Source organism: Botryllus schlosseri, chromosome 5, assembly GCF_051294905.1.
Source record: "Botryllus schlosseri isolate E-star chromosome 5, Bs_hap1, whole genome shotgun sequence".
NCBI classification, from domain to species: domain Eukaryota; kingdom Metazoa; phylum Chordata; class Ascidiacea; order Stolidobranchia; family Styelidae; genus Botryllus; species Botryllus schlosseri.
This window is the reverse complement of record NC_137240.1, coordinates 394,309-422,059: the sequence shown is the minus strand read 5'-3', so window position 1 is coordinate 422,059 and position 27,751 is coordinate 394,309. Positions and strand designations below refer to the sequence as shown.

Here is a 27,751-nt window from a genome sequence, read left to right as displayed (position 1 = left end):
AGTTGACGTGAACCTTAATACTCAACTCTGTGACTGTTTCTAGATCCCAATATTTTTTCAGAATTGGGGATTTGGAACATATTAACTTATTTCATACATAAGATTTTGTGTCCTTTACCGGGTGCCGGACCATGGGGCGGAGGAGGTCCAAAAGGAAGCCACCTCCCAAAAAGAAGCTGACAGAATCATTGGAAACCCATTTCACATGTCCATTCTGTAACCACGAGAGAGCATGTGAAGTGAAAATGTAAGCCATGTGTCAGACATCACCGATCTAGATGGTTCTGGTTGGCTAATTTGGATCTAATTTGCGAAATGTTTCTATGCTCTAATCTAAATTCTGGTTTTTGTAAAAATGCTACAGAACTGTATCATGCGAAACAAGCCAAGCTTTCTGTACAGCCATTCTCGTGCTTATGACAATGGACTCTAATGAACTGAAATTGATCAGACTCTATTTTGTATTCCATATAATTACCCGTCTTATTTCTGTTCTTGCAGGGACCGAGATCGAAACACTGGGGTCGTGTCCTGTACCGTATGCATGGAAGTATTTCAAACCACCATCAACTGTATCCTTTCAAAATTTCAACTTCACCATTGACTGACAAAGTACTACTCTGTCAGAGGTTGTAATATTAGGCTATTTATGTAGTTGAATCATCTTGTCCTTGACAGTTTTAAGCAAAATGAGGCCTCAATGCTTGAAAACATTTAATTCCTGACTAGTTTCTGTAGTTTAGTTTTGGCAGAACTACTGTTATTAACTGGTTCATTTTGGACTAGTTTTTGTGCATTTTTTAGGCGAAACTATCATATTATGTAACTGCATTCAATATAGTAAAAAGTAGTTCGAAAGTTCGGGGATTGTAATACCGGTGTCACTGGTGAAATCGTCAACCTGCCCTGGCTACATGTAATTTATGCAGTTCCGGTTTACTTTGACCAATGATGATAGTCTGAAGATCTAAATTCCTCAGCTGTTTGCTCAGATCTATCGGAACCGATCGACGTCTATAGCGACTGGATCGACGCTTGTGAAGCAGCAAACCAATAACGTCTACGCAACAAACTTTTATCGCAGATGTTTTGCTCACAAACAAAACTGTACGAGTGTGCCAATCACGATATGGTCATCCTGACCAGTGACACGAAGCACGAAACACTGTATTGTCTAAACAATGGAATTTATTTCGGACCCAGGCTAACAGCCTGTGGCAAGTCGGTTTGAGTATAACACATACTTTGCGAGTAAATGCTAAAAGGTATCACGGGTGTTCGTAGTTTCGAAGCAAAGACATCAGAAATAAGAGATCAATCGCAAATACAATTAATTTATATTATGCCAGCACTTGTGAATTGAAAATACTTACCCATTTTTGAGCACTGTTTTTGAGGACTATTTTCGAATAAAAGCAGACTCAGACGGAAAAATGTTTTTGCAGCAAAGGACGTCAGCGGAAGAAAACATAATCATAAATGCAGCATCTATTATTCCTAAATTGGTCTGTGCGAATTGAAATACTTGATATTCTAAAATAATGTTCCGAGGAACATTTTCATCGATAAAAGAGCCTTCAGATCGGATTCCAATTTTTAAACAATGTTACCAGGGTCATTGTCGAATAAAATCAGATTCCAATTTCATTCATAAGACAGAACAACGAGTTGAAATTTTCAACAAATTTTTTGAAGTATAATTTCCAAATAAAATCATGAATCAGATTTGCTTCAAAGACCAAAATAATGAGTAATGCATATTCAGAGACTTGTTTGAAGGACAGAAAAATGAATTGAATTTTTGAACAATGTTTTGAGCATCAGATCAGGATTGGTCCCGAAGACAAAAAATGATCGAACAAAATCAAAAAAATCGCCGCAAAACAGTGGAATGTAACAAATGCGTTCAATTGAGCAAAAAGTTGGTCAGCAAAAATTTACCTAAAAGTCAAATAATCGCGAAAAGTGCGTTTTTCTTGAGAATCACATTCTTCGATTGTCCGAGTTTCGTTCTCTTCTGTTGGGTGGGTAAGAATGATACGGGCTGTCGCTAGGCTGGGAGAGATGAACCTGCCTTTGATGTGGGGTATCGCCCCCGGAATTTATGAAAGTCTGAGTCGGAATGGGGTCTTCTGTGAAGTCAGTGAAGCCCCCGCTGTGATGTAGAGCTGGTCGCTGCATCCTATTTTGTGGCATAGGGTGATAAAATTCCCCCGTCGGAGGGGTGTTGATATTCCTCAAAACCGGGGGGTAGGGTGAGAATTGAGGGTGGTACTGTAGGGGTGACATGGGTGGGTGAGAGTGTTGGGTGTAGAGAGCTCGGTTGGGTTGCGGAGGATTGTTTTGTCTTTGTGGGAAATTTTCTGAAAAGATAAAGTTTGAATTTGAATATTACTCATAATAACATGAGCATTAAGAGTTAATTTATCAACGTAGAGAATAGTTTCGATACCAAGGTCTACTGCTGAAGTCTTGAAACCTCGGTCGTATTGCAGCATACGGAACGTGCAGTGCAAAGCTACGTTATTGACATGTCTGTGGAGTCTAAATCGACCCACTGCATTGTCACAAAGAATAATGAAATAGGTATAGTCAAAAATATGGTAATTTCTCTCTAATGTGATGTAGAAGTACATTTTAATTTTTCCACATCTTTCATTCGGACATGATAATGAATGATACTCAGTCCTAATAATAACAGCTGCAAAACTAACTTTTCTGTCCACTACCCGGAATTTTCGATTCAATTTCCGCCAATGTTAACATCGCGCCCAGAGGCGGGGTCTGATGCGGGGGTAGGAAATGCTGGTTGGTAGCCCCACCTTCAAATTCTCCGGAAAGGTTCCTAAAAGTTCAAAACATTTTTCAACACGCAAACATTCCGCAACAAATTTTCAACAACATCCAGAACTAGTCAATTTGTCTAAAAGATTTTTGCCGAAAATTTTTTTAACGGTATATGCAGAGTAATTGCAGTGGCAAATTTTGGATTCGCAAAAATCGCCCTGACGGTGGGAAATCTCAGAATTATGAATGAATAACTCAAATCACTCCGCTACTACAGATTGGAATTTTGTCAGATTTGTTTTGCATCGTTTTTGTAGACAACTCAACAATTCCATGGGGTCGACGGTAAAATTTGAAATAAATGTAGATTTTTTTTCATAATAAATGCTAAATTTTAGAACTCCAGTGACTTCACATTACCAGTTGGAATCGAGCCAAATTTAGTGTGCAGCGTTTTTTTAGGCAACCTCGCAAATTATTCAGTGAATCCATAAAAAATGTTATTTTTAAACAACCCTATTGAGCAGTTTATAGGTAAAACCAAGCCAAGAATACTTGCTTGGCAATTGCTGCTTGCATACTGAAAACAGACATACAGAGGTCCCTTTTCAATAATAAATTCAATGAAATGGTGGCCGGCTATACGACCATTTGGTCGGCTGGTTACATTATACATTCATATACAGGCCTATACGTTTATTGTAGTCAGGACCATAATAGTACTTCATCAGTCCACCTATCATAAAACGCTGGTCTTGCCCTGCAATTTGGTGACAAATATTACATCAACATCGCTGACAATACCTGATGAAATTAGGGGGGCCGCCCGACGGAAAAGGGGAATTTTTATTCCGGTTTGGGGAGATCTGCTGTTGGGGTTTTCTGGGGCTTGGCCTGTCGTTGTGCCTCAGGAAGATATCGGGTCTGTAAATTAGATATCAGGTCAGAGTTTGGATTAGATATTAAAAAATACGAACTCAAGCCACCTTCGGAATCGATATGCCACAGCCGGCGTTGGTTCTATCGGTTTAGGAGCTGTCAAAATAACCACTTGTTAGCATAAACCCGATATATTTGACAGATATAGCGCCTAAAAAGTTTCAGGTACATTTCCAAAACTTCAAAGCATTTATTTGAGCAGTTTTACAACCATTGATACGCTTGGACATGAACTAAATCAGGCTCACATTTTACTGAGTTTGGACATTCGCGCTTCATGTGACCTGGTTTTCCGCAGATGAAGCATCCGCCATCGTTTTTGTCCTCTGAAAATTCATCGAAATTAAATATAACAAAATGAAAAAGTGAAGTGAAAATAAAATTTTCACAAAACTGAAAAAGTAAAATTTAAAAACAATGGAAATTTTCACAAATTTAAATGAGTAAACTAGAAAAATGAATGAAAAAACAAGAACTTATAATTGAATCAATAGAATATAAAAAACGTAAGTGATGCGAAAAAAATTTACTGAAAATATGATGAATAAAATAAAACAGTAACCCGAAAAATTGTCACACACCATCGTTTCCTTTCTTCCTCACTCTCTTTTTTGGGCAATCTTTCAAAAAATGTCCGATTTTTCCGCAAATCTTGCAACACCGATCGTTCGGCACCTCCTGCCCGTCTCTCAGAGCTTCAGAGTCGAAGAAATACGCGTCGCACTGAAAACGCAAAACTCAGTCTGACCTTTTGAAAGTGGGGGTGTAGGATTCTTCAAAATCAACTTATTTTCCCAAAATTCACTCGTACGGCGATTATATTGTTGCCTGAAAAACTATTATTTCAAAAAATGGCAGGAATTTGAATTCCGGATTGCACGACTCCTGATGGTCGGAACTGGAGACAAATTTGGTGTGCGCATAGAAAATCTGCACCTTTTCCAAATTACAATAGAATTATAGTTATAACTACATGTTTTTTCAAAATTGAATTCAAATTATAGCTTTTTCTTAAATTCAGTTAGAGTTATAGCTACAGTTTTTCCAAATTAGATCAGAATTACAAATCATCTTCAGTTGATATCAAAACTAGGCTGATTCTCATAAGTGTGAGAATAGCAATATCTGTACAGCAAGCCCAGCTCGTTGCACATAATACACTTCTTCTGGAGCATTTTCAGAGAAAAGCGGAAATTAGATTGGAATTAAAATGAGCATAGAAGCATTTCGAAAGTCACTCTAATTAACCAACTTGAAATAACTGAGTGTATCGTTTTTAGGCCACCTAACAATTCAATCAATATGCGAGCGAATGTTTGCAAAAAAGGCAGTCTTAAACAGCCCTAACGTGGGTCCTGGGGCGACTCACCCTCCGGTAATTCTCCAACTCTGGTCCGGGCGGATTGCCAAATCGTTCTCTGGCTTTCACGAAAATCCTCTTGATGAAATTGGTCATTTTTCGGGACACCCCCGATCCGAGATTGTGGCTCAAATTGAACGGGTCTTCGATGCAGATGAATTTCGACGTCCATTCCTGCGACGATACAATATATTGATATTGTTCTGGCCGAAAATTATATTTAGTAGGCTATATATAAGAATAATGAACATGGCTTGAAATGTAGGCTAAACTTCCGAAAACACCTCCATATCTCAATTGGTAAATCCGATCACGATGGCGATTTTTTTACCTAAAAGTGGAAGATTTTGACCTAAAATATCAAAATTCTGACATTTTTTAACCTTAAAAACTTAATTTTGACCAAATTTTGTCATAACATATGCAAATTAGGCGTTTTCCCACATAATGTAAGAATTGTACTACTTATCTCCATTTCTGGTTGGAACTATCTGTCTTTACAACGTAGTTTGGTCTGAAAATACTTTTTTGACTGAAAGTCTGACAAATTTTTATATGAGAAATATCATTTCAACGAAATCTGGCCCTTTGACGAATTCCAGTAGTTGCATCACGTTTATGATTCACAACGGGCCGTCTACAAAGGTAGGCCTATAAAGTAGGCCGCAAGCTGTAAAATATCGAATGATAAGTTCACCGACAGTGCAAATCTTCAATACAAACGAAATGCCAGGGTGCAAAATAAATTTGACTTTGTAAAAAATGTTGACATTTTTTGACATGTCAAAAAAAATCGTCCGGCTGATCATATGGATTGTAGAAAGATCAACAGGTATATAAAAATATGGTAGGACCAATTTTATGGATTCAATAACTTGGATACGTCTGGCATTGTCATAACACCAGATCAGATGCTCAGAACCTTAAAAAACTGAATACCTTCTCGAACGAAGTCAGCAATCGTTTCTGCCTTATAGACACGACGTGCCTGCGATAATCGAAGTCCTCTGTGTAGAATCGCAGCAGACCCAGCCACAGTTCCCCCTCGCTCTCTGTGTTTCTGCGTTGCCACACTTTGTCCTAGAAGTGTTGAGAACAAGCCATAACAAACATCCAGGGTTCTAATGACTCGAGTCATGATTTCCTGATGACTCGACTTGACTAGAGTCATTTTCCCAAAATATGGAAACGACTCGAGTCAATCTGTGTATTGACTCAACTTGGACTCTAGTCATTGCGCACGACTCGAACCAAGTCATATGACTCGAGACTCAGGCGGCAAAGCCCGACATTTCATTGTAATTTCGAAGAATAGTAAAGAAACCACAGTATTGGGATTTCGTTTATTAGTACTGGTACTTTAAACTGCGACCAGAAACTGCTGAAAGTGAGGAAAATTAGTATATTATAAATGCGAATAATTCGATATCACCAAAAGAGTTATAAAAAGTGGATTTAACAAGACTTTAACCGGAAACTGAGCAGTCTATACAATGACTTGGACTCGGACTCGAGTCATAATACCGCGACTCGGACTCGACCGTCTGCTCGAGGACTCGGACTTGATTCAACGGTGAATTGAAAATGACTCGACTTGACTCGAGTCAAAACTATAAAAGTGAGATTGATTCGTGACTCGGACGGAGCCTTGTGACTTGGTTACAACCCTGCAAACATCAGATCGAGTCAAGTTGAGTCAAAATCAAGTCATTCGAACAAATCGACTTGGATATGACAAGTCAACCACGATTTCTGGAGATGACTCAAGTCGAGTCATGTTAAAAATTGGATTCGAGTCAAGGCAACTCTCTCGTCTCGAGTCATCCCAGACATCGTGTTGATCACAAAACAGATTGCATCCAGTCAATAATGTCAGAAAACTCACCAAATTGTCGATATCATCGAAAAACCACGAATTCCACCCGTCCACCATCAGTTCGGGTTTATCGCCCTCGTGAAGCTGAAATCAGAAAAACGACATAAAGTAAACTGATGAAGCGGAGATCTTGTATCCAAACCAGTCACGGACTGCGAGCCCCTACGAGATTGTCAACGTGACATAGCCGAATCGTGTTTAGAGCACAACGCCTAGCAATGACAGAAACAGTATCACTTTATGGAACTTGCACAATCTACCACATTTTCAAAACTATCAACTAGAAATAGGGTTAGGGTCAGCCTAGGCTGTGTCAACACGATGAGTTTGTGTACCATCTAAAAATAGTACATTGAACGCTCTCGTATTCGAAACTTCATGCCTGCGTCGTGTTTAGTGATGAAATTGTCGATACACAATATTGCTTTCCATTCTCTACTAGTTGCTGACGATTACCCCTGACGAGTGTCAGCCGAAAATATTCGGGATCATTGAATTGTATTATGAAGTTCTGTACCTCCAAGAAGCTCTAAATCACTTTTTTAAAAACTCTCAACTATGCCGTTCTATGTAGCATCTCCAGCGCAGAGCACACTCACTCACCTCTTGCAAAACAGGCAGAACGGGCGGGTCTCGTTGCTGCAGATAGTAAATGACCAGCAAAATATACGCGTAAGAAGAGAGAGAGCCTCGTGACGCGTCCCCGATTTCACATTCTTTCACAAACGCTTTGATGGCGTAGCCCAGAATTTGACAGCGTTTGTCGATTTGAGCATACAGAGCCAGCATGGACGTGTTCCTTTGTGCCTACAAAATGGATCTCCGTTTTGACTACTGTGTGGAGGCGTATTGCATTGAATTCAATTTCCAAGCTTTTGCCGAATCAGAAAATCTAATTTTACCCCAACTTTGAAAAAGAATTGACAGCTATTCCTATCTAATGTGGAGAAAACTGTAGCTATAATCCTAATTCTACTCTAATTTGGGAAAAAATAGCTATGTCTCAATTCTAATCTAATTTTGAAAAAATGTGCGGCTATATTTGAAGATGTTTGGCCATGTTTCTAATTATAATCAAATTTGAAAAAAAAAACTGAAGCTAGAATTCTATTCCAGTCTAATTACGAAAAAAAAAACTAGCTGTTATTCTGATTTTAATCTAATTTGGAAGAAACACTGTAACTATATTGCTGATTGCAATCTAATTTTACAAAACCGTTCGGCCCTATTTCTAATTATTAGGGCGATTTTTTCATGACATGTCAAAAAAAATTGAAAAATGTCAGAATTTTTTACGAAGTCAAAAATTTTTGGCAACCCACATTTCGTTTTTCGCACTGTCGGTTAACTTATCATTTGACGTTTCACAACGTGTAGCCTACTTTATAGGCCTACCGTTGCAGACGGCCAATCGTCTGCTCATTGTGAATCATAAACATTCAAATGAAACAAATAGGTTGACATGGTGTTATGCTCAACACCTAATTTGCATAAGTAAGGACAAAACTTGGTCAAAATCAATTTTTTAAGGTCAAAAAATGTAAAAATCTTGATTTGTTAGGCTAAAATCTTCCTTTCTTTAGGTACAAAAAAGATCGCCCTACTAATTATAATTTAATATGGAAAAAATGTAGCTATCATTCTCTATTTCAACTTAATTTCGGAAAAAAGTGTAGCTATAGTTCAATTCTAATGTAACTCTAAAAAGAAATGTAACTATCATTTTATTTCAAATCTAATTCGACAAAACTGTTTGGCCATATTTCTAATCATATAATTTAGGAAAAATGTAGCTATAATTCTTATTCTAATCTAATTTAACAAAAAATAGTGTGGCTATCATTCTGATTCGAATCTATTTGTAAAATCTGAATATATTTTGGTTATCAAACTATATCCTTTACCCACCAGCAAGTTGTAAAGACTGATGTCGCCCTCCAGGCCTGACCGCACTGAGAACTTGACGATCGGGACCTTAGCTGTAGTAATCGGTATGATGTGACGAAGCTTGGAATGTTTGCGCAAGGATTTCGCCAGGGACTCGATGATTTCAATGTGGTTCAAACCCTGCAAGAGAAAGTACGCAGATTTGGTGATTCACAAAATATAACTACTATTTATGAACATTCAAATAGTTTTTGCCTGCTTGTACCGTTTACTCAAAGAGTTGTTAGACTAATTGAGACAAAATCTTGCACTTTTACATTTTTTTTCAAAGTACAAAACAGTTCTGGGATAAGTTTACCGCATTTACCATTGGAATTGTCGTTGGACGAAATGGTGTTTGTATCACGTATCTGAATATATATTTTATAAAAATTGTTAGGTAGGCTAATATCACGTTGCACACCAAATTTGACTCAATACTGAATTTATCATCAAAGAAATTTTGCATTTGTCAGGTAGTCTAAAACGATACATAGCAAGATTAGGAACAGATAACTAAATTTGAAATTTTCTCATAATTAAACGATTTTTAGCCAGTAACAATTTCAGCTAATTTTAGCTCAAAAACAGCACCTCTAGCAGTGATAAAACCTACCTCGCCGGTTTCGTTGCCCTCGAAAGTCAGACAAATGTCGAGATCGCTGCCCCGGAAAGTGAAACGATTTCGTGACGACCCGAAAAGCTGCAGGCAAACTTTTGGGTCGTAAACTTCCCGCAAATGTTTGAGAATTTCGTCGCAAACCGTGTCCCTGTTGCGAATCTCCTCTTTTCTCAGAGAGAACATGTCTGGAAACAAGATGCTGTCGTTATGATTTAAGTCATGACTAGGGCAATTTTTTTGACATGTCAAAAAAAGTCAAAATTAGGTCAAAATTGTAGCGTTAGGTCAAAAAATGTCAAAATTGTTGACAAAGACGAAATTTTTTTGCAACCTGCATTTCGTTTGTATCGTAGATGTTTGTCAGTGAACTTATCGTTTGACATTTTACAGCTTGAAGCCTACTTTTTAGGCCTACCGTTGTAGACGGCCCATTGTCTGCTCATTGTGAATCATAAACATTCAAATGAAACAAATAGGTTGGCATGGTGTTATGCTCAACGTACCGCAATATCCTAAGAAAAACAAGACTGCGTAGGCATTGCATGGTTTTTATATTAAGAAGCGTATTATGAAAAATCGTGATGTACATCATTGTTAGAATGAAGCAACACGGTGTGTCATCAGCAGTGTACGTCAACTCCGGTGTTGTCAGCTAACAGCTGCCACATTTGAACATTCTTTCTCCATTCTTGGCAAGCTACTTAGTAAGGACAGACACTTTCTACCCGAGAATGTAGGAAAGTATCTTTCAAATTTTTATTATTTCTACCATAATACGTGATGTAAGTACTGGAATTCTTCATAGGGCCAGATTACGTTCAAATAAAGTTTTTTCATGTAAAAAATTTGTCACATTTCGAGTCAAAAAGTCTTTTCAGGGCAAACTACTTCGTAAGGACAAACAGTTCGAACCAGAAATGAAGACAAGTAGTACAATTTTAACATTATCTGGGAAAACACCTAATTTATATAAGTTAGGTCAAAATTTGGTTTTTTAATGTCAAAATTTTTATTTTTTAGGTCAAAATCTCCTGTTTTTAGGTAAAAAAAACGCCCTAGTCATGACGATTCAAGGGGGCGAGTCAATTTTTAAAAAATGGAAAATGACTAGACTCGAGTCAATGTGTGAACTGGTCAGACTTGTATTCGAGAAACACAAGACAACAATCGCATCACCAAATATGAGATATAGCAGCTAATGTACGTACGTCGTACAATGTTCAATTAAATTGCACCTCCATATTAAACGACCCTGAATATTTTCGGCTGACATTCGTCAGGGTCTAGCATCGAATTGAAAAGAAGCTTGAATTTGAACAGGCAACTGTCATTGGCATTCTTAAAGAGCCACAGATACTTACCAAAACAAAGTCTGATCGAGAAGTCGAGCATGCGCTTCAGTTCCGGGGTCATTTCCGGGAGCGGTTTCAACTCCAAGGCCACCTCGTCCGGACATTTCTTCTTGGAGTGACCTTCCTGCTTGCAGATCGAGCAAACGGTGATCGGAGTTTTGCCGTTCATCAAAGTCGAACGAGCAAAGAGATATCTGCAAAATTTTTTTTTAATTTAAAAAAAAAAAAACTTTTCAAAATACCTTTGCAAATTGTTTGCAAATTATTCATCAGTCATCAGCGTTCTAACCTTTCGTAAATCCTAGATCCAGCCCTATTATTCTAATATGTAATAACTAGGGCAGCGCAAGTTTTCGTTGCAGTCAAATCCGTGTAAAGTTGCAGTAAAAAGTTGCATTTATAGACAGGTTCCTTGAGATTATTAGGGTAGGAGATACTAGAATCGATTCGTGCCCAAGGCACTGTAGCAGAACTCAGTGTTGGCGACTTCAACAAAATCAATAGCCGGAAAAAAATTGTCCCAGTAAAAATACTATTTTCAGCGGTCTAGCCTGGATGTACGTCAAAAGGACCTCAAATTTAAACTACAGTGAAATAATCTAGCGATCTATTTACATATAGTACCAGATATTTCCAGTAAAAAGTTAGTTAAATGAAAAATCAAAAAAACTTCAAAGTTTCATGAAAAATTGAAAAGTTACAAAAAGTTGCACGAAAAAAATGGATAAAAGTTGCAAAAAGTGGTAGTGCAAGCATCGCCAAACAGCTTAAAACACCATACTACATAACTTACGAGTATTTAGAAACTTGCCGGAAGCTGTAAAAAAAAAGTTGCAATCGTTGTAAAAACTTGACCAACTAATAACCCTTCACGATATCGACTATCGACTTTCGACTATCGAATTTCAATTTGCTGTGCGAGGCTGTATGCGAGGATGCATTTTCTTGTATGATATCTCGTATATGAAAGCGTAAAAAGGACATTGACACATTCTTCTCTCCGCGCAAGTAATCAATCCCCTTATTCTGAACGTAGTCGGCGAGCAATAATTACATTTGCCGTGTCGCTCGTGCGGTAATCAAAAGCTTATTGTGGACGAACATTTAGAATGTGAAAACGACAACTGAATGAACGCATATTCCAAAGCAATCGCATTCACACGGCAATCCTCAGTCTGCGAGAAGATTTGTTGACGACATACCGCAAAACATCTGACTTGTATATACCAGGCCTTTCATTCTGCATTCCAGAACAGCGTGTAGAAACAATACTTCGTTCCGCATTTCATTTCTCGACGGCGTTGTTGTGCACTTTCCTAACGACCTCAATCTTGAAAATTGACCATTCGCCATACTAGATTATAGTTTTTATGAGAGGTATCCCACTGGCACGCATTCCCTCGTCAATAGCCGCACCGAAATTTGTTTGCGATTCCCTGACCTTGCGAGTTCCGTCATTTTCCGAATATAGTACGCGCCCATGTATAATGCGCACCCTTAAAATGGCGTGTAAATTCTGGGAAAAGCCTGTACCCACCTATAGTACGCACCCTGCATTCGCAGTACATGAATAGTTATGTTTTAGTAATCGATCTCATTCTGTTTTGCGATGACACTGTTCAACAATCATGACATAACGATCGCTAATCATTATACACTCAACGGCATCTAAACGATACTAGATAGCAGCCAAAACCTGCGAGGCCCGCGATGCGATGGTTCAGGCCAGAGAGGATATCTTGCACACGATGCCAATTACAGATGTGATTGATCAGGCAAACGATTATGTCGTGCGCATCAGGCCTGTTGGAGATGCGACTGAGGTGCTTAGGCGCAAGCGATTACATTTTGCGCGCATGGCGTGTTGTATATGTGATTGTTTAGGCCTGTCGTTGACGCGATGAATTATGGAGGATTGCCGCGCACGTGTGCAGCAATTAATAGATGACCTAATTTCGCTCGCGTACAAACGGCAAACCAACTCAACTCAGCAGGAGATCGCTTGCTGTCGTGCGCAGACGCTAATTGGCAACACGCTTCTCGCTGATTGACAGCGCGTAACACTGATAATACGAATTACCAGGCATGATGGCTGAATGCGATGCGCGATTAAGACCAACATGAAGAAAGGTGTGATTTCAAGTTATATTTCAAGGGAGATTTTTTTCAAGGCTTGTTGTATGAATGTATAATACGCCCCCCCCCCACATTTTAGGACAAAAATTAGGAAAATTTGGCACATTATAAATGGAAATTATGGCAAGTCATTATTCACATGCCGGTACAATTAGATGCGCTATGTTCGAAATAATGAGATTAACACGTCGCGGAAATGTTACTCTGGCGAACAAACTAAATCATGCCAAAATTTATCGCGATTCAACAGATTCCGCACTATATAGATTGTTATTCGTGCAATGTTGTTCTTGTATGGTTCCAGGGTTGAGCACGTATTTGAATGCAAATGAGATCTGCTGCGCTGTAGCACGGTGAGCGTGTGCACTTCGTAACACAATCCCTGAGCAAGTTGTTGATTGGTAACTCGCTTTCAGTAATTGGATTCGCCAACCAAGCTACGTTTCCCAAAGCGGCATATAATCTGGGAGCGTACAAAATAGAGAAGTCATGATAGGGTTACCATACAGATTTGTCCTCTTTTTCTACTTTTTTCGTTAAATATAGGGCCAAATTCGACTGAGATCCACTAAGTCAGCACTGTAGTAACGCTCCGGTGGTTATTTCGGGAGCTGGGCCGGAAAGTAGACCTTTTTTTTTAGTCAACCGACCACGAAGTGGGAAAAATTTACCATTTTTTCAGGATTTTCCTCCAGCTTTGCAAGTTGCAAATGTGTCCTCTTTTCACTTTTCAAAATATGGTAACCCTAAGTTATGAACGTATGACGCAAATGTTCATTCTGTCCCCTTTTATTCAGATCTGGGCCCTTTATTTGGCTGGCTACGCCCCGGATTGTTAATACATACAAATCCTGTTTTTTATTAGTAATTTTAAGAGATGTTTGAAAGCACTTGTTTTCATATTAAAGAAGTTGGAGTTGGAGTCCAGTATTTTTTCACGACTCCGACTCCACAGCCCTGGTTTGTAGTGTATCGGGTTTGTTGTCTTTCAAACGCCTACATCATAAAACTGCTGAAAATTGTTGGAAAAGCACATAAAAATAAAAAGCAAGTATTGCGGACGTGAATTTGTGTCTTACCACTGCTATTTGATAATTTGTCTTTGAAAATATCGAACTTACTTTGTAGTGTGACGGTCGGCTTCCACTTTCTCAATTTTTCCTTCATTTCCAGCCTCATCTGTTTGTTGGTGCGGCGAATATTTTCGTCGCAGCTCGTCGAATGCAGAGTCTAGCACTCGTTGCACGATATTGTCGACATCGGTTTTGTGGTTTGTGAAAAAATATTTCAGCGAGAATCTCAAACGCTCTTGGAAGAACGAAAACAGAGCCTGAAATCGAAGAATATTAATTATCACATATATCACACATACACATTATACACATAATTAGGGTAGTTCAAAAATAACTCTATTTTCAAATTTTACTGGCTACTTGTAAAGAAAATGCAGCACACCCATATTTTCGCTCAATTTCAACCTATAGGAGCATTGCTCTACGAGAAAAAAGTTTCGCATTTATTTAGTAAAAATGATCATAAAAATTCTTTCGAATTTACTGACCACCCCACGAAATTGTTACGTTGTCTGAAAAAAACGATGCACAAAAAATTTGGCTCGATTCCAACTGGTAGAAGCAAAGTGATTGGAGCACAAAATTTTGGATACGAAAAAAATAGTATCAACGGTTACAAATTTTCAATTATTCATTATAGATCTACCCACCGTAAATACTATGATTAGAATTCTTAAATTTTGAACATCAATAACTTCGCTTCTACGGGTTGAAATTGAGCAAAATTATGCATGATTATTTTAGGCAACATAACCTAACCCAAGTTTATTTTTGGACAGTCATAATACACATATATGATATATCACATATTGGGTAGTAAGAAGTATCGTACCTGACTGGTGAGAGACCTGCAAACGTTCCACTTGATCGAGCACGGATCTTCAATCGCAAGCCGGCGATGCGACCAACCTCGGTCCGTCCGACTCACTTTGCCTTTCACGCGGATCGTTACAATCTGGGACAGAGATTTCGATGCCATTTTTCAACGAATGTCACCCAATATCAGATTCAGACTAGAGTTTAGACTTTCGGGTTCAGACACGCAAAATCTATACAGGCTAAGAAGCAGCCCTTACTGTAATTTCCTCATGGGGAACAGTGATGCTGTTGCGACGGCAACCTAGATCTGTGTTCCCCTTGAGCAGATAAAATGTTATGGGATTTCCCCAGATCTGTGGTCTTCTATCGGCCATAATCGGTAAGTTTCATCGTCGGGAGGCAGATTCCCAACTATATCGTCGCTGGAAAACCAAACAATGCCATTTTTCAGAAATTCTGACTTTGACCATATAATTTGGATGTAAGCCGGTTTCGTTTTCAATTCAATGGACATAACACTGTTTGCTTTTCCAGACCCAAGATGTTAGCAGATTCAGTCGAAGACTTGTTTCTTACGACATGCAGCAATTGAAGGCAGGTATGGATGGAAAATGGTAATAGCTATTTCAGTAAGCTTATGTATTCGCTCCATAATGACAGTAACATGTTGTCACTGTATGTAATAGAGTTGATTTTTACATTGCTGGGCGATTTGGTAGAAGTTTTAAAAGTATATCCACTCCAGATGTAGTTACCAGTTTTGAAAATCCATCAGCGTGTACAAGTCTGTTGAGAACCACTCCACTACTCCCCAGAGTCAAGCGAAAACCAATTCAGAAACAAAACTCACGATGTTTTCGACGTCAAGTTGCGCCGTGAAGAATTTGAGTAAATTCACCCAGAGTTCACCGATCGACGGGGCGCCGTCTTCGAAGCAAGATTTCACTTTCGTAGGGACGAGAGGCCGGTCCTCTGCCGGGAGAATCTCCTTTTCTTTGCGAGGAGTCTCGAACGTGATGTCGTAATCGGATTCTGCCAACAAGCAAGCGCGGATGAATATATACTAATTGAAAATGTACATGCGCAGTAGGGCTGTTGAAAAAAAACAATTTTTACTTCAGATTTCTCTGGCAACTTGATAAAATTGTTAAGTTGGCGAAAACAACGCTGTACACCAAATTTGGCTCAATTCAACCACTAGAAGCAAAGTTATTTGCAGTAGAAAAATTCCCAATTCCATGTTTTTATAATAAATAATGAAAGAGTTAGTCACCGTAAATACTATTTTATTCAAATCCAAATTTTTATACTGCAATAACTTCGCTTCTAGCAGTTGGAATTGAGCCAGATTTGGTGTACAGCGTTGTCTTCACCAACGTAACAATTTTATCAAGTAGCCAGAGAAATCTGAAGATATCTTTTTTTAACAGCCCTAGCGCGGTTTGAGGGGTCAATTGCTGGTGGCTACATTCCAAATTGCAATCCGCTTTTAAAAACCTATCTGTTTTTCAAGTTTCTGCAAATTCAGTACCGTTATTATGATTCTAATCTAATTTGGAACAAACTGTATAGCTATAATTCTAATTACATTCTAATTTGGAAGGAACTGTACAGCTATAATTCTAATTATGTAATCTAATTTGGAATCAACTGCGTAGCCCAATTTCTGATTCTAGTCTAACTTGGAAGAAACTGTATAATTATATCTTGAATTCTAATCTATTCTTAAAAAATTGTAGCTGTCAAATAATAATATAATTCGGAAAAAAACGCCATCATTCCATCCTACTCAAATTTGGACAAAAAAAAAACGTGTAGATATTATAATTGTTATCTGATTTGGAAAATGCTCATAGCTGTCATTCTAATTCTAGTTTGATTTGGAAGAATATGTGTAGCTATAATTCTAATATAATTTAGAAAAACTGTTGATGATCTTATTCAATTCAAATTTGGAAAAAAACTGTAGCTATCATTCTAATTATACTATAATCTGGAAAAAATGATAGCTATAATTCTATTTCTAGTCCAATTTTGAAAAAACCGAAGCCACAATTTTTATCCTAACTCTTAACGTGAACGTACCCAGTTGGTCTGTAAAGTCCGTCGTATCGTCGACCTCCATTTTATCATCCTCCTTGTTCACAGGGGCCGCAGTTGGGTAATACCACCATTCGCCCTCCGACCTTTTCAGAATATTTTCCCAGCCCGCGCATTTTGAAAGCACTGTGTCGATATCGTGTTGAGAAACAACCTGTCAATTTTCAATTAAATCCCGGATAAATTGATAAATCAAAAAGAGGTGCAAACAAAATTCAAAAAATCGAAAGACGCAATAGAGAGCAGAAAAAATTTAAAAATCTAGAAGGAAATCAAAAGATAAGAAGCCGAACCTCGTAAACAGTCAGTCTACATCAGAGGTCTCAAACTCAAATGTGCTCGCGGACCAATTTCCTAGTTTTTGATGACGCCGCGGGCCGCAGCATCAATAACAGGGATATTCAATGTATAATTTCCAAGTAGGCTTTATTTGACCGGATCTTACAGACAGGCATTCCACAAACATCGTGGAAATGTAATTTACTATTGACTATTGTACTATTCATGCTTGACACGGAAAAAATCATATTTTCAAATATTTGGATAAAATTGTTTTTGTGCCGGGCATAATTTTTTCAATTAGCGAGTTGTAGACATCATGCGAGAGGTTGCAGCATGACATCGTAAAACTGTCGGGTTATAATATTGCAGCTAATGGACCTTTGACATGCCACAATTTTATGTAGAATATTTGAAAATCTACTGAAGATTGATATGATACCAAGGCATTTGAGCGGTGTATCCTCATTCTGGTTTTGATATAGCCGTGATAAGTATCGGCTATTGTTACTGCCATTGCCAGATTCAAATTGAATCAGCGTTAGATTTTGCCTTCGATTATTATTGGAACATATCAATAACAACTTAAATATAATCATTTTTGAGCCATAGTAACAGCATTGCTTCCTAACTAGGGTTAGTTCGGATATCAATAATTTTCACTATCCGGATAACGGATATATCCGGATATTTTGGAATTTATCTATCCGGTTAACCGGATAATAACTGCTAAGTGAGACAATCGATTTAATTAGGTCTGCATGTAAAACGGATCGCAAAATCATTACACAGTGTTATTGTAGAGTACCTACCTACGCGCGCAGTATGAGCGAATACGAGAAAAACCACGCAAATTTAATGTTCACTGCTTCTGCCATGCCCTCTTTTTAAAGCACAGATGCATCATTTGTGGGATCCTGTAGCCGGGACCGGAATTTTGTAACAAAGAGTCCATGTTCATTGAATGCTTTTTCAGCTTCCACAGAAGTGGGCTGAATAGAAAGCAGCGCTTCGTAGAGAGTCAGAAGGTTGGCAGGTCGTACGCCGGAAACTTCAACGGCTTTACATCCTTTTGACCATCCTTATGTTTAGGTTTTGAGTACTAGAAGGACGACTAGCTGATACTGGAATTGATGCCGACATGATACCTCGCTCTAATTCACGTGATCAGGCACGCAGCCAGCCGAAAATGTAGGGGGATTGAAATAAAATCAGGGGTTTTCGATTTTTTTTTGCGAATTAATCATCAGCGGAAATCAATTACGCTTGCACGCACGCACATTTTTGCGAACATTCGATGTCATTCAGTTTCGCGGTGTCACTCTCAGAATCACTAATTAGAATACACTTAACGGCATATCGTCAACAAGCCATCGAGAGATAGGAGCCAATGCATGCTGGGTCCGAGATGGTTAGGCCAGCGATTATATCGTTCGTAGGCCTATTGCAGATGCGATTGTGTAGGTCAACGATAATATCGTGAGCACCAAGTCAATGAAGATGCGATTGTGCAGGCCAGCGATGGAATAGTGTGTACACTGCACATGGCCCATTGCAGATGCGATTCTTCAATCCAGTGGAACTATCGGCTTGTTGAAGACGCGATAAATCAGGCCAGAGACGATAGCCGAGCGCGCGGCAATCAATGACCTAATTTAACGATCTTCTCAGCAGGAGATCGCGTCACATTACATTGTGCGATGTGTACAGACGCATCTCGCTAATTGGCAACACGCTTCTCGTTAATCGGCCGCGCCAACACTGAATACGACTTATTGAAGCTTACTAAAACGTGTAAAATGCATTAGCAACGATTCTTTTTTATCCGGTTAACCGGCGGAAAAATATCCGGATATCAGATAGTGAAAATATCTGCGGTTAACCGGTTAACCGGTTAACCGTTATCCGGATAATCCAACCCTATTCCTAACCTTTTTTGCTATCGTACCCCTTGCGCTTCCAATAAGATTTCTCGTAGCCCCTGTCCATGATTACCACAATTTCTGATGGTACCTAATCCTATACTAAATTCACGTAAAATAGAAAGCATGCCTGATTCCACAATGCATCTTGTACACCCTGATGTGATGCTTCGTACCCCGATGGTGTCTACGGACCCTGGTTAAGAGCCCCTGGAATAGAAATGTCCTATGGGCGATGAATTCATTTGCTGTTACAGCTGTAGAGTGTACTACTACCTTACTCGCCCCCGATAATAACACGGATAAAGAGAACAAACAAAACCCAACATAGAACCAACTATACGTTACGGGGGTCACATAATACCAATTGTTGCCATACTGACCTGATTAGATAGTCATATACCCTACGCAACGCAAGCTATGACCTTTTGACCCATGACAGTTTAATAGATTGTTACGTCCGTATGATTACCGAGTCACCGTTGCGAGTAGCAAGTCCTTATGACTTTAACGTTTGACCCGACTCGACTCGAGTCATTCTATTTTATGACTCAGTCAATCCGAAAAATACTTGAAATTCCAAAATGCCGTCACGGGCCGCACAAAATGCTCTCGCGGGCCGCGTGTTTGAGGCCTCTGATCTACAGCGTTGTGGTAGAAATACATGACATTGAAAATTTAATTTTACCTAGTTTCAAAGAAAATCAAAATCAAAATAACAATCGCAGGAAAAAATCAAACAATAAAAAATGATAAAAGATTTACAATTATAAAAATTCACCAACATAAAGGAATCAAACCTCGTGCAAAACGGGCAATCCATGGCGTTGCTGTAGAAAGTAGATGGCCATAATCGCGTAACAATGAGGCGCAATGGACCCTTGCTGTTGGTCGTCCAGTCCACAGAATCGACCCCACAGACGAAAAACTTTGCAGAGCTAAAACACAGACGTTTTGGTTTGTTCCAAATAAGACGGTGCTTCTCAAATTTTTCAAATCAAATTTCAAATAACAGTCCAATGGTCATCTCCCGACCCAAGCCCGGAACATGAAGAAATGTATTTCCAACGTGTTTCAAACTTCTGTGTGTTCAATTCTATCAGCTGGAATCGAGCCAAATTTGGTGTGCAGCGTTTTTTAGGCAATCTAACAACGTAATCAGTAGGGCGATTCATTTTTGACATGTCAAAAAAAAGTCAAAATTTTGTCAAAATTGTAATGTTAGGTCAAAATATTTCACAAAGTTAAATTTTTTTTCCAACCAGCATTTCATTTTTATCATAGATTTTGCACTGTCGGTGGACGTTTTACAGCTTCTAGCCTACTTTATAGGCCTACCGTTGTAGAAGGCCCATTGTCTGCTCATTGCGAATCATAGACATACAAATGAAACAATAGGTAGACATGGTGTTATGCTCAACGTACCGCAATATCCTAACTGAAGCAAGACTGGGTGGGCATTGCATGGTTCTTATATCAAGAAGTGCCTGATGAAAAATTGTGATGTAGACAACATTGTCAGAATGAAGCAACACGGTTTGTCACCAGCAGTGCGCACACAACTTGAGTGTTGCCAGCCAACAACTGCAACTGTTGAACGTTATTTCTCCATTCTTGGCAAGCTACTTAGTAAGGACAGGCACTTTCTACCCGAGAATGTAGGAAAGTATCTTTCGTTGTACTACAACAAATTGCTATATTTCTACCATAATACGTGATGTTCCTGCTGGAATTCTCCATAGGGCCAGATTTCGCTGAAATGAAGTTTTTTCAGTCAACAATTTGTCAGTTTTTGAGTCAAAAAAGTTTTTTTCAGGTCAAACTACTTTGTAAGGACAAACAGTTCCAACCGGAAATGAAGACAAGTAGTCCAATTCGAAGATTTTGTGGGAAAACGCCTAATTTGTATTGTATTGTTCACCTGCGTGACGGCCGGCTCGATTTCCGAGTAGAGTTTCAGAAGTCTCGTCGTATAAACCGATTTTGAATTGTGCGGGTTGATAGAGCAGCGAAGCTTGCTCTCCTTCTCCGTGGCCGAGATGCTGGGCACTTTGGCGTCGAAATCTTCGCGTACATCTACCAAGTCTTCTGTAAAAGGAGTAGAGAGAGCCTCTTCAATCCTCATCTCAACCGCGGTTGTACAATGACATCATTGAATAGTATATTCATATTGAAATGATCCCGAATATTTTCAGCTGACACTCGTCAGGGGTAATCGTCAGCAACTAATAGAGAATTGGAAAGAACATTGTATATCAACAATCGTATCACAAAATATGACGTCATGGCATTTTCTGCTCTAATTGGTCTTTAGATAACTAGAATTATATATCCGTCCAAGTCTGCCGCCTGTAGGCAGCAAAGGTCAAAATCGTATGAACCTCACCGCTGCTTTTCAAAATGTCAGCGAGTCGAATCAGAACGGCTGGAGTCGTCATTTCGCCGGAGTGTTCGATATCAACGTTAACGTCACTTTCGCAAACTCCAAATGTAGTCACCGACGAACCGAACATTACAAAATTGCAATCTGCAACATTAAAATTCGAAGATGTTATCAAATCGCAACTAGGGCTGAGCACAACGATTCCAGTACTAAAATCTTGTATTGAATATTAATTCTAATGATTTGAATTACAAATGAACGGCAGGTTTGTAAGTTATACAAAATTTTTCAACTGCAATGTTGCAATTCAAATCCATATCAAATCGTTACTAATCTTTACCTGGAAGCAACGGACCCACAATGCTGTTTAGTTTATCGACAAATTTCTGCCGAGCGCACACATCGTTCTCTGTCAGCATTTCCGCGCCGATCACCTCCTCCAGATGGCTACTGAGATCGGCCAAAGCGGCGGGGGGTGGGGTCTTGTACTGACGCAGGATTTCGTTCTGCAGAAACGAAAAATGTTTGATCACAAATTATCGAATTCTCGGTAGCGTGGGTGAAATATCCAATAAAATACTTGTATTAAAATAAATAACTTTTTTCTGCATATTGAGACAGAAGGGTGAAGTGAAAAAAATGACTGTAATGTGAAAAATTATCTTGATATATGCCGCCAAATATCAAACGTCATACTTCTATTGTCGATTTGGTTCCTGCGCCCTTTACCTGTTTTTCTGTACATTTTCAAGACAAACTTCATGTCTTATACAAATAAATACTAAATTTCACGCTATGAATATAATGCTTGTTACGAAATTAAAGCTATGCGCGTCTAAAAGGCTCAACATAGTTTGATAGAAATGTGATAAAAACGTGGTACTTTTGCCACTTTTAAGCCCAAAATTAGGTTTCTAGTACAAGCGGTTTTAAAAATGCTCATGACTCGACACATTCTATATTGCATGTTTCAATTACTGTGTATCCGGACGGATGTTTCAAGAATAGGCGTACAAACCCCATTCTATCTGTTCGAATAAATATGTTTACAGTGCCAATTTAGTTTATTACGAATGTTGGGCCTTCGACATCACACAAGAATTTCACAGAAGTGAGCTGAATCTGTTTTGAACTGAAAAATGAACAGTGAACTATACGATCTGGAACTTCAATTAAAAAAAAAATTAAAGAAAGATTGTCTAGTGACTTGGTTACAACCCTGACTCTACCGTGATTGAAATGTAATGACCCGTCCGCAATCTTTTGTTTCCAGATCAATACTACGAACCATCTATTTCTCTCTTTTCCACTCTCACCTGCAATATGGAATCGTAGTATGGGGAAGTGCATGCACAACATTTCTGTGCAGAATTCGAACCCTGCAAAACCGTGCGATACGGCTGATCTCATCTGCACCTTTACGTACCGAACTATCGCCTTACTACCGTAAGCACCGAATTTTGCAAGTTGACGACCTATATCGCTTCGAAGTATCAAAAGTCATTCACAAATATTTTTCCAATAGTTTGCCTCCTGTGTTTGATGACTTTTTCATGCATGCTAAAAATGTCCACTCCCATTACACGAGATCCTCGTCTAAAAGAAAATATCTACTTACCCCCACCCAATAGCAACCTAACTAAGAGGTCCATCGACTACTCGGGACCTATCATCTGGAATGCATTACCACCACACATCCGTGAATTGCCTTATAATAGATTCAAAAAAGCCCTACTTGATCACCTCTTGTCGTTACACTAACACTGTTGCCCTACCTCGCCCAGACATTGCTTCATTGATCATTTGCTACCATTGTTTAATTTTTCTTCTATTTTATTTTTTATTTTTAACTACCGTAACATTTTTTACTGTCAGACTGTTTAGAGTCAAGTGTACCTGTTTGATGCTGGTGTGATCAGACTACATGACCTTCACGGTCTTATCGATCATTATTATCTAATACCGAATACTGTGCATGCATATTTTCTGTACCACCACCACTGCCGTGCGTTATGTATTTTGGTTTGATGAAAATAAAGACTCTCTGTCTCTCTCTCTGTAAGCGTTCCGCGACCAACCTGTTGTTTCACTTTCATTTCGGTCTTGTGTCTTTTCTCTTTGATGTGTCTGTTAGCGATGTTGATCGAGTCGAAATGGTGGGAACATGCGCGACAGAAATACACGGCGGAAGGGAACGAAGTCGATTTCTGAAGTCAAAGATACGATACTCGGATATTGGATTTTTTTAGCCAATACTGATAAAATCGATAATTAGCACCTTCCTTCAACATTGAACCTGATCGCTTACGTCAGTATTTAAAATATATGGCGTATACCTGAAGGCCGATCTCCAAAATTTCAGAGCAACTACATTTGAATGGTGTTGTACAAACTTGGATAACTAGACGATTTCAAGTGTCTAATCAGAGAAAAATGCCGATATTTTAATTCTAATCAATTTGTGAACTGTTTTATTGAGGTTCTCATTTTCATTCAAATGTAAGTTTTAATTTTCCTGAAAATGACACGGGAGAATTGTGCATTGCACGACATTCTAATGAATTTTTCAATTTTTTGGTCCAGATTCCCTACCAGGTACTACCACATGTGCTCGAGTTGAAATTTATGTTAGTTCTACTTCTACTTGAGTACAAAGGATGACTATTTTGACCACTTCAGCCTGTAATCTATGAGAAAGATAGCAATATTCCTAGTCTGACAGTCACAGTCTCGCAGATTATATTTCTACCTACCAGGGTTGTGACTCGAGTCATTTTTTCAAATGCGTAAAATGGCTCGAGTCGAGTCAGTTTTTGATTTGTTTCCGAGTTATTGTGCAATGTGCATGACTCGAACCAAGTCATATGACTCGAGACTAAGACGGCCGAGACCGACATATCATCGTAACTTCGAAGAATAGTGAAGTCACCATATGATTGGTATCTCATCTATCAGTCCTGATACTTGGAAAATAAGGCCAGAAACTGAGAAGACGGAGGAAAATTACGATATTATGAATGCGAGTCATTGGATATCACTCGAGTAGAGTTGAAAAAATTGGGTTCAACCGGATTGAACTCAAAACTGAACAGTGAACATAATGACTTGGACTCGAGTCACAACACTATGACTCGACCCTCTACTAGCTGACTAGGTGGTGAATTGAAAATGACTCGAAAAGCTGTGATGTTGTTACCACAACCCTGCTCCCTACTCTCTACTGCCATTTTTAACCTCTCATGGCCGATTCCAATATTTCTTTCAGAGTGATACATTGACTTGATATCATCAGCAAACCGATCTAATCACAATAAAAGACAGACCTTTTCGAGTTTGAAAATGAAATCTTTTTTCAGACGTTTTTCCGCTTGTTCTAAACCCATTTCATCTGCATTTTTCTTTGTAGCTGTACATAAAAAGAACATCCGTTCCCATTTTCAAAGTCTTTTAAAAGCGGTATTACCCGTCTTAACAGCGGGTCGGTTCACCACTTCGTCCTCCGATGCTAGTTGGGTTGAGGCAGGACCAGAAGTTCCTGAAAAGAGGAGACTCTTATCTCAAACTCATACTCGGGCTGCTAGATAATTCTAGTTGATTAATTTGTGAAATGTTTCTATAGCCTACTTATTTCAATTCTAATCGAGTTTGCAGTTTTCCTGAAAATGCTATAGCAGGGAGAACTGTATAGTGCGGAACGAGCCAAGCTTGCTCTACAGACATTTGCAGTTTTCGTGCTTATGAGAACGAAGTTATGAGAATGATGCGATATGAACTGAACTTGATTTTTGTTGTATTAAGCAAAATTGAAGTCCTTGCGAATCCGGCAATTCTAATTCTTATCTAATTTGGAAGAATGTAGTGTAGCTATAATTCAAATTCTGCAGCGGAGAAAACTGTAGCTATAATTCTAATTCTTATCTAATTTGGAAAAATTATGTCTAGCTATAATTTCAGTTCTAATTTGGAGAAAAATTCTAATTCTAATCTGATTGAAAAACAACTGAAGCTATAATCCTAATTCTAGTTGGAGAAAACTAGGTCGCTATAATACCAAATCCCTTCTAATTTTGAAGAACTGCAGCTATCATTCTAACTCTGATTTAATTTGAATTAGAATTTTGTAGTCGTCCAACAAAAACCTTTCGAGCATAAATCAAATGGACAAACCTTCGCTTTTCTTTTTCTTCTTTTTACGCTTCTTTTTCTTTGAAACGGCTGCGATTGAAAACATGTGAACTCTGAAACGTTGACATTTCGATTTTTCTACCAACCTTTTGCCGGAGTGGATTCTCCACCATCGAGCTTCTCATCTATTTTATCAAGCGATCTGCAACCATAAAGCGGAAGTTTAAACAACGTACCAACAAAGTAATTTCGGTAATCACGAACCTTTCTTCTACTTCGATATTTTCAGGCTTTTTTCCCTCTGAAATCATAAAATACCAAAAGTTATTCAAAGGCGAGCAATCAAACCATGGTTCCAACTCGAGTCAATTTGTGTACTGGCTCGACTTAAAATAGAGTCATTACGCATTGGGATTGTTCAGATAAAATTTTTCAGTTGGCCAAGAAAAACACTGTACATAAAATTTGGTTAGTTATAAAATTTGAAATTTATTTAAAAAAAAATTTTTTCAAATTTTACGGGCCAGTATGCCATTTAATTGTTAAATTGTCTAAAAATACAATGCATAAAAAATTCGGCTGAATTTCGACTTGTAAAAGCTAAAATATTTGAGCACAATATTTTGTACTCCAAAAAGATAGCATTTATGGTGGAAATTCTTTCATTAATAATTATGGAACTACTCACTGTAAATATTATTATTTCAAATCTAAAATTTTCTACATATGACTCAAGACTGAGACGGCCAAGACAGGCATTTCATTGTAAATTTGGGGAACCGGTTTTTCGTCTATTGGTAGGCTACTACTGAAAATGACTCGACTTACTCAAAGTCAAAATTATAAATGTAACTTATGAGTCGGAGCCTTGTGACTTCCTCACCTTGTTCAACAGTGGTTTCCATTTTTTCTTTTTTCTGATCACTTCCAGACGACCTGAATTGAAATCGCAATAACTCCGGTTTGAAATTAGTAAGAAAACAAGTTAAAGACCTTTTTTCAACTTTTGGAGCAACAGGATTTGCCGATTTTTTTCCATCATTCCGTTCACCTTTAATACATAAATTTTCGTGAGAAAAATGAGGAGGGTAGCGAAACTACTGAAACGCCTTTGAATAGCATATTCGTATTGAAATAAACACGAATATTATCTGCTAACAATCGCCAGGGGTAATCGTCAGCAACTAAAACAGAATTTTAAAAATCTTTGTACATCAACAATCGTATTACCTTTGTCACTTTTTTTCGGGCTTTTCATTGCTTTGTTCGATTTTTGTTTTCCGGTCACAGTGATTTTCAAATTTGATAATTCATTATCGAGAGAATCCTCGCCATATTGCACTTTTCGTTCGGATATTTTCTCTTTATTAACTGAACGCGTATTTTCATTTTTTCCGGGGGAAATCGTAACGGACAAGTTCTCATGTAGAAACGATGATTTTGACTTATTGTGAGATTTTTTGGAGGGTTTAACATCTTGACGACGACCATGCTGGTTAGCATCCGGCGTAGAGTCATAGGCTTGATTTTGTTCCATCCCAAATAGATCTTCAACCACTGAAAACTCATTCCCCGTCCGATTGCTTGGTCGCGATTGGCCCAGGGCACCTGGCGAAGGTGTTTTTAAAGCACCCTTCGATCTGGGCTTCCTGAAATGTGAATTCATAATATAATATAGCTTCGCGGCTCCCTGTATAGCAGTTGGAATAGTTGAAATGTACCCAACATTCAAAACATTTAATTCGCTAGACACAGTTTGTACAAACCAACAATCCAATCGTTTTTTTTATATTAGTTCTATTTCCAGTTGCGCATTTTTGAAGAGCGAGTAGTTCTAGTTCAGTTGTCAAAACAGGAAGTAGCCTATACACTTTTATATATTTTCCTTTCAATTATGACAATTACTAAATCACCTCAATGCGCCTTTGTGTGTGCTCCCTCCATCTTCTGTTCCATGATCATCAAGGGGATCGCTTCCAGAATGCATTGCTGCACGTTTAGGAAAGTATATAAAAATACACCGATTACTTATCAAAGACAATTAAAATAACT

The 27,751-nt window shown here is 38.5% G+C and overlaps 3 protein-coding genes across 5 annotated transcripts in view; 2 read left to right on the top strand and 1 right to left on the bottom strand.

Annotated features, from left to right (window-relative positions):
- LOC145438505 (transcription elongation factor 1 homolog) lies at nucleotides 1-1,268 on the top strand. Its single transcript, XM_080315836.1, has 3 exons — nucleotides 1-247; nucleotides 502-572; nucleotides 993-1,268. The coding sequence occupies exons 1-3, from the start codon at nucleotides 132-134 to the stop codon at nucleotides 1,055-1,057; spliced, it is 252 nt and encodes an 83-aa protein (XP_080171962.1). The 5' UTR covers nucleotides 1-131; the 3' UTR covers nucleotides 1,058-1,268.
- Nucleotides 1,171-27,751, bottom strand: LOC145438497 (terminal uridylyltransferase 4-like). 3 transcript variants are annotated; one of them, XM_080315825.1, is made up of 31 exons: nucleotides 27,613-27,751; nucleotides 26,930-27,348; nucleotides 26,693-26,750; nucleotides 26,583-26,635; nucleotides 25,964-26,000; nucleotides 25,846-25,901; nucleotides 25,742-25,789; nucleotides 25,038-25,109; nucleotides 24,898-24,980; nucleotides 23,653-23,781; nucleotides 21,915-22,080; nucleotides 21,578-21,718; nucleotides 21,113-21,279; nucleotides 19,992-20,129; nucleotides 16,976-17,144; nucleotides 15,741-15,922; nucleotides 14,904-15,026; nucleotides 14,120-14,328; nucleotides 10,872-11,056; nucleotides 9,505-9,695; nucleotides 8,871-9,029; nucleotides 7,566-7,769; nucleotides 6,972-7,046; nucleotides 6,026-6,166; nucleotides 5,096-5,260; nucleotides 4,308-4,449; nucleotides 3,975-4,052; nucleotides 3,774-3,822; nucleotides 3,592-3,711; nucleotides 2,715-2,845; nucleotides 1,171-2,363 (listed from the first exon to the last, which is right to left on the bottom strand). In XM_080315825.1, exons 1-31 carry the CDS (start codon nucleotides 27,684-27,686, stop codon nucleotides 1,984-1,986), a joined length of 4,344 nt encoding a protein of 1,447 aa, XP_080171951.1. In that variant the 5' UTR covers nucleotides 27,687-27,751; the 3' UTR covers nucleotides 1,171-1,983. The 3 variants fall into 3 exon arrangements, with proteins under 3 accessions (XP_080171951.1, XP_080171952.1, XP_080171953.1); XM_080315827.1 differs by having other exon boundaries at nucleotides 2,229-2,351; nucleotides 2,702-2,845; XM_080315826.1 differs by lacking the exon at nucleotides 3,975-4,052.
- Nucleotides 25,362-27,751, top strand: part of LOC145438504 (plasminogen receptor (KT)-like) — a 72,764-nt gene continuing 70,374 nt past the window's right edge. Inside the window, exon 1 of the mRNA XM_080315835.1 lies at nucleotides 25,362-25,373. The gene's annotated coding sequence lies outside the window, so the exon portion shown is untranslated. The remainder of the gene's footprint in view (nucleotides 25,374-27,751) is intronic.

What these genes read in the sequence shown, in the direction of transcription:
- LOC145438505 (XM_080315836.1), top strand. Translation starts at nt 132, where the DNA reads ATGGGGCGGAGGAGGTCCAAAAGGAAGCCACCTCCCAAAAAGAAGCTG. An exon ending in AGAGCATGTGAAGTGAAAAT is followed by an intron (nt 248 to 501) that starts GTAAGCCATGTG and finishes CTGTTCTTGCAG; the next exon opens with GGACCGAGATCGAAACACTG. An exon ending in ATTTCAAACCACCATCAACT is followed by an intron (nt 573 to 992) that starts GTATCCTTTCAA and finishes CTGTTTGCTCAG; the next exon opens with ATCTATCGGAACCGATCGAC.
- LOC145438497 (XM_080315825.1), bottom strand. Translation starts at nt 27,686, where the DNA reads ATGCATTCTGGAAGCGATCCCCTTGATGATCATGGAACAGAAGATGGA. An exon ending in AGGGCAACGAAACCGGCGAG is followed by an intron (nt 9,030 to 9,504) that starts GTAGGTTTTATC and finishes TTTCTCTTGCAG; the next exon opens with GGTTTGAACCACATTGAAAT. An exon ending in GAGGAAGAAAGGAAACGATG is followed by an intron (nt 4,053 to 4,307) that starts GTGTGTGACAAT and finishes ATGAATTTTCAG; the next exon opens with AGGACAAAAACGATGGCGGA.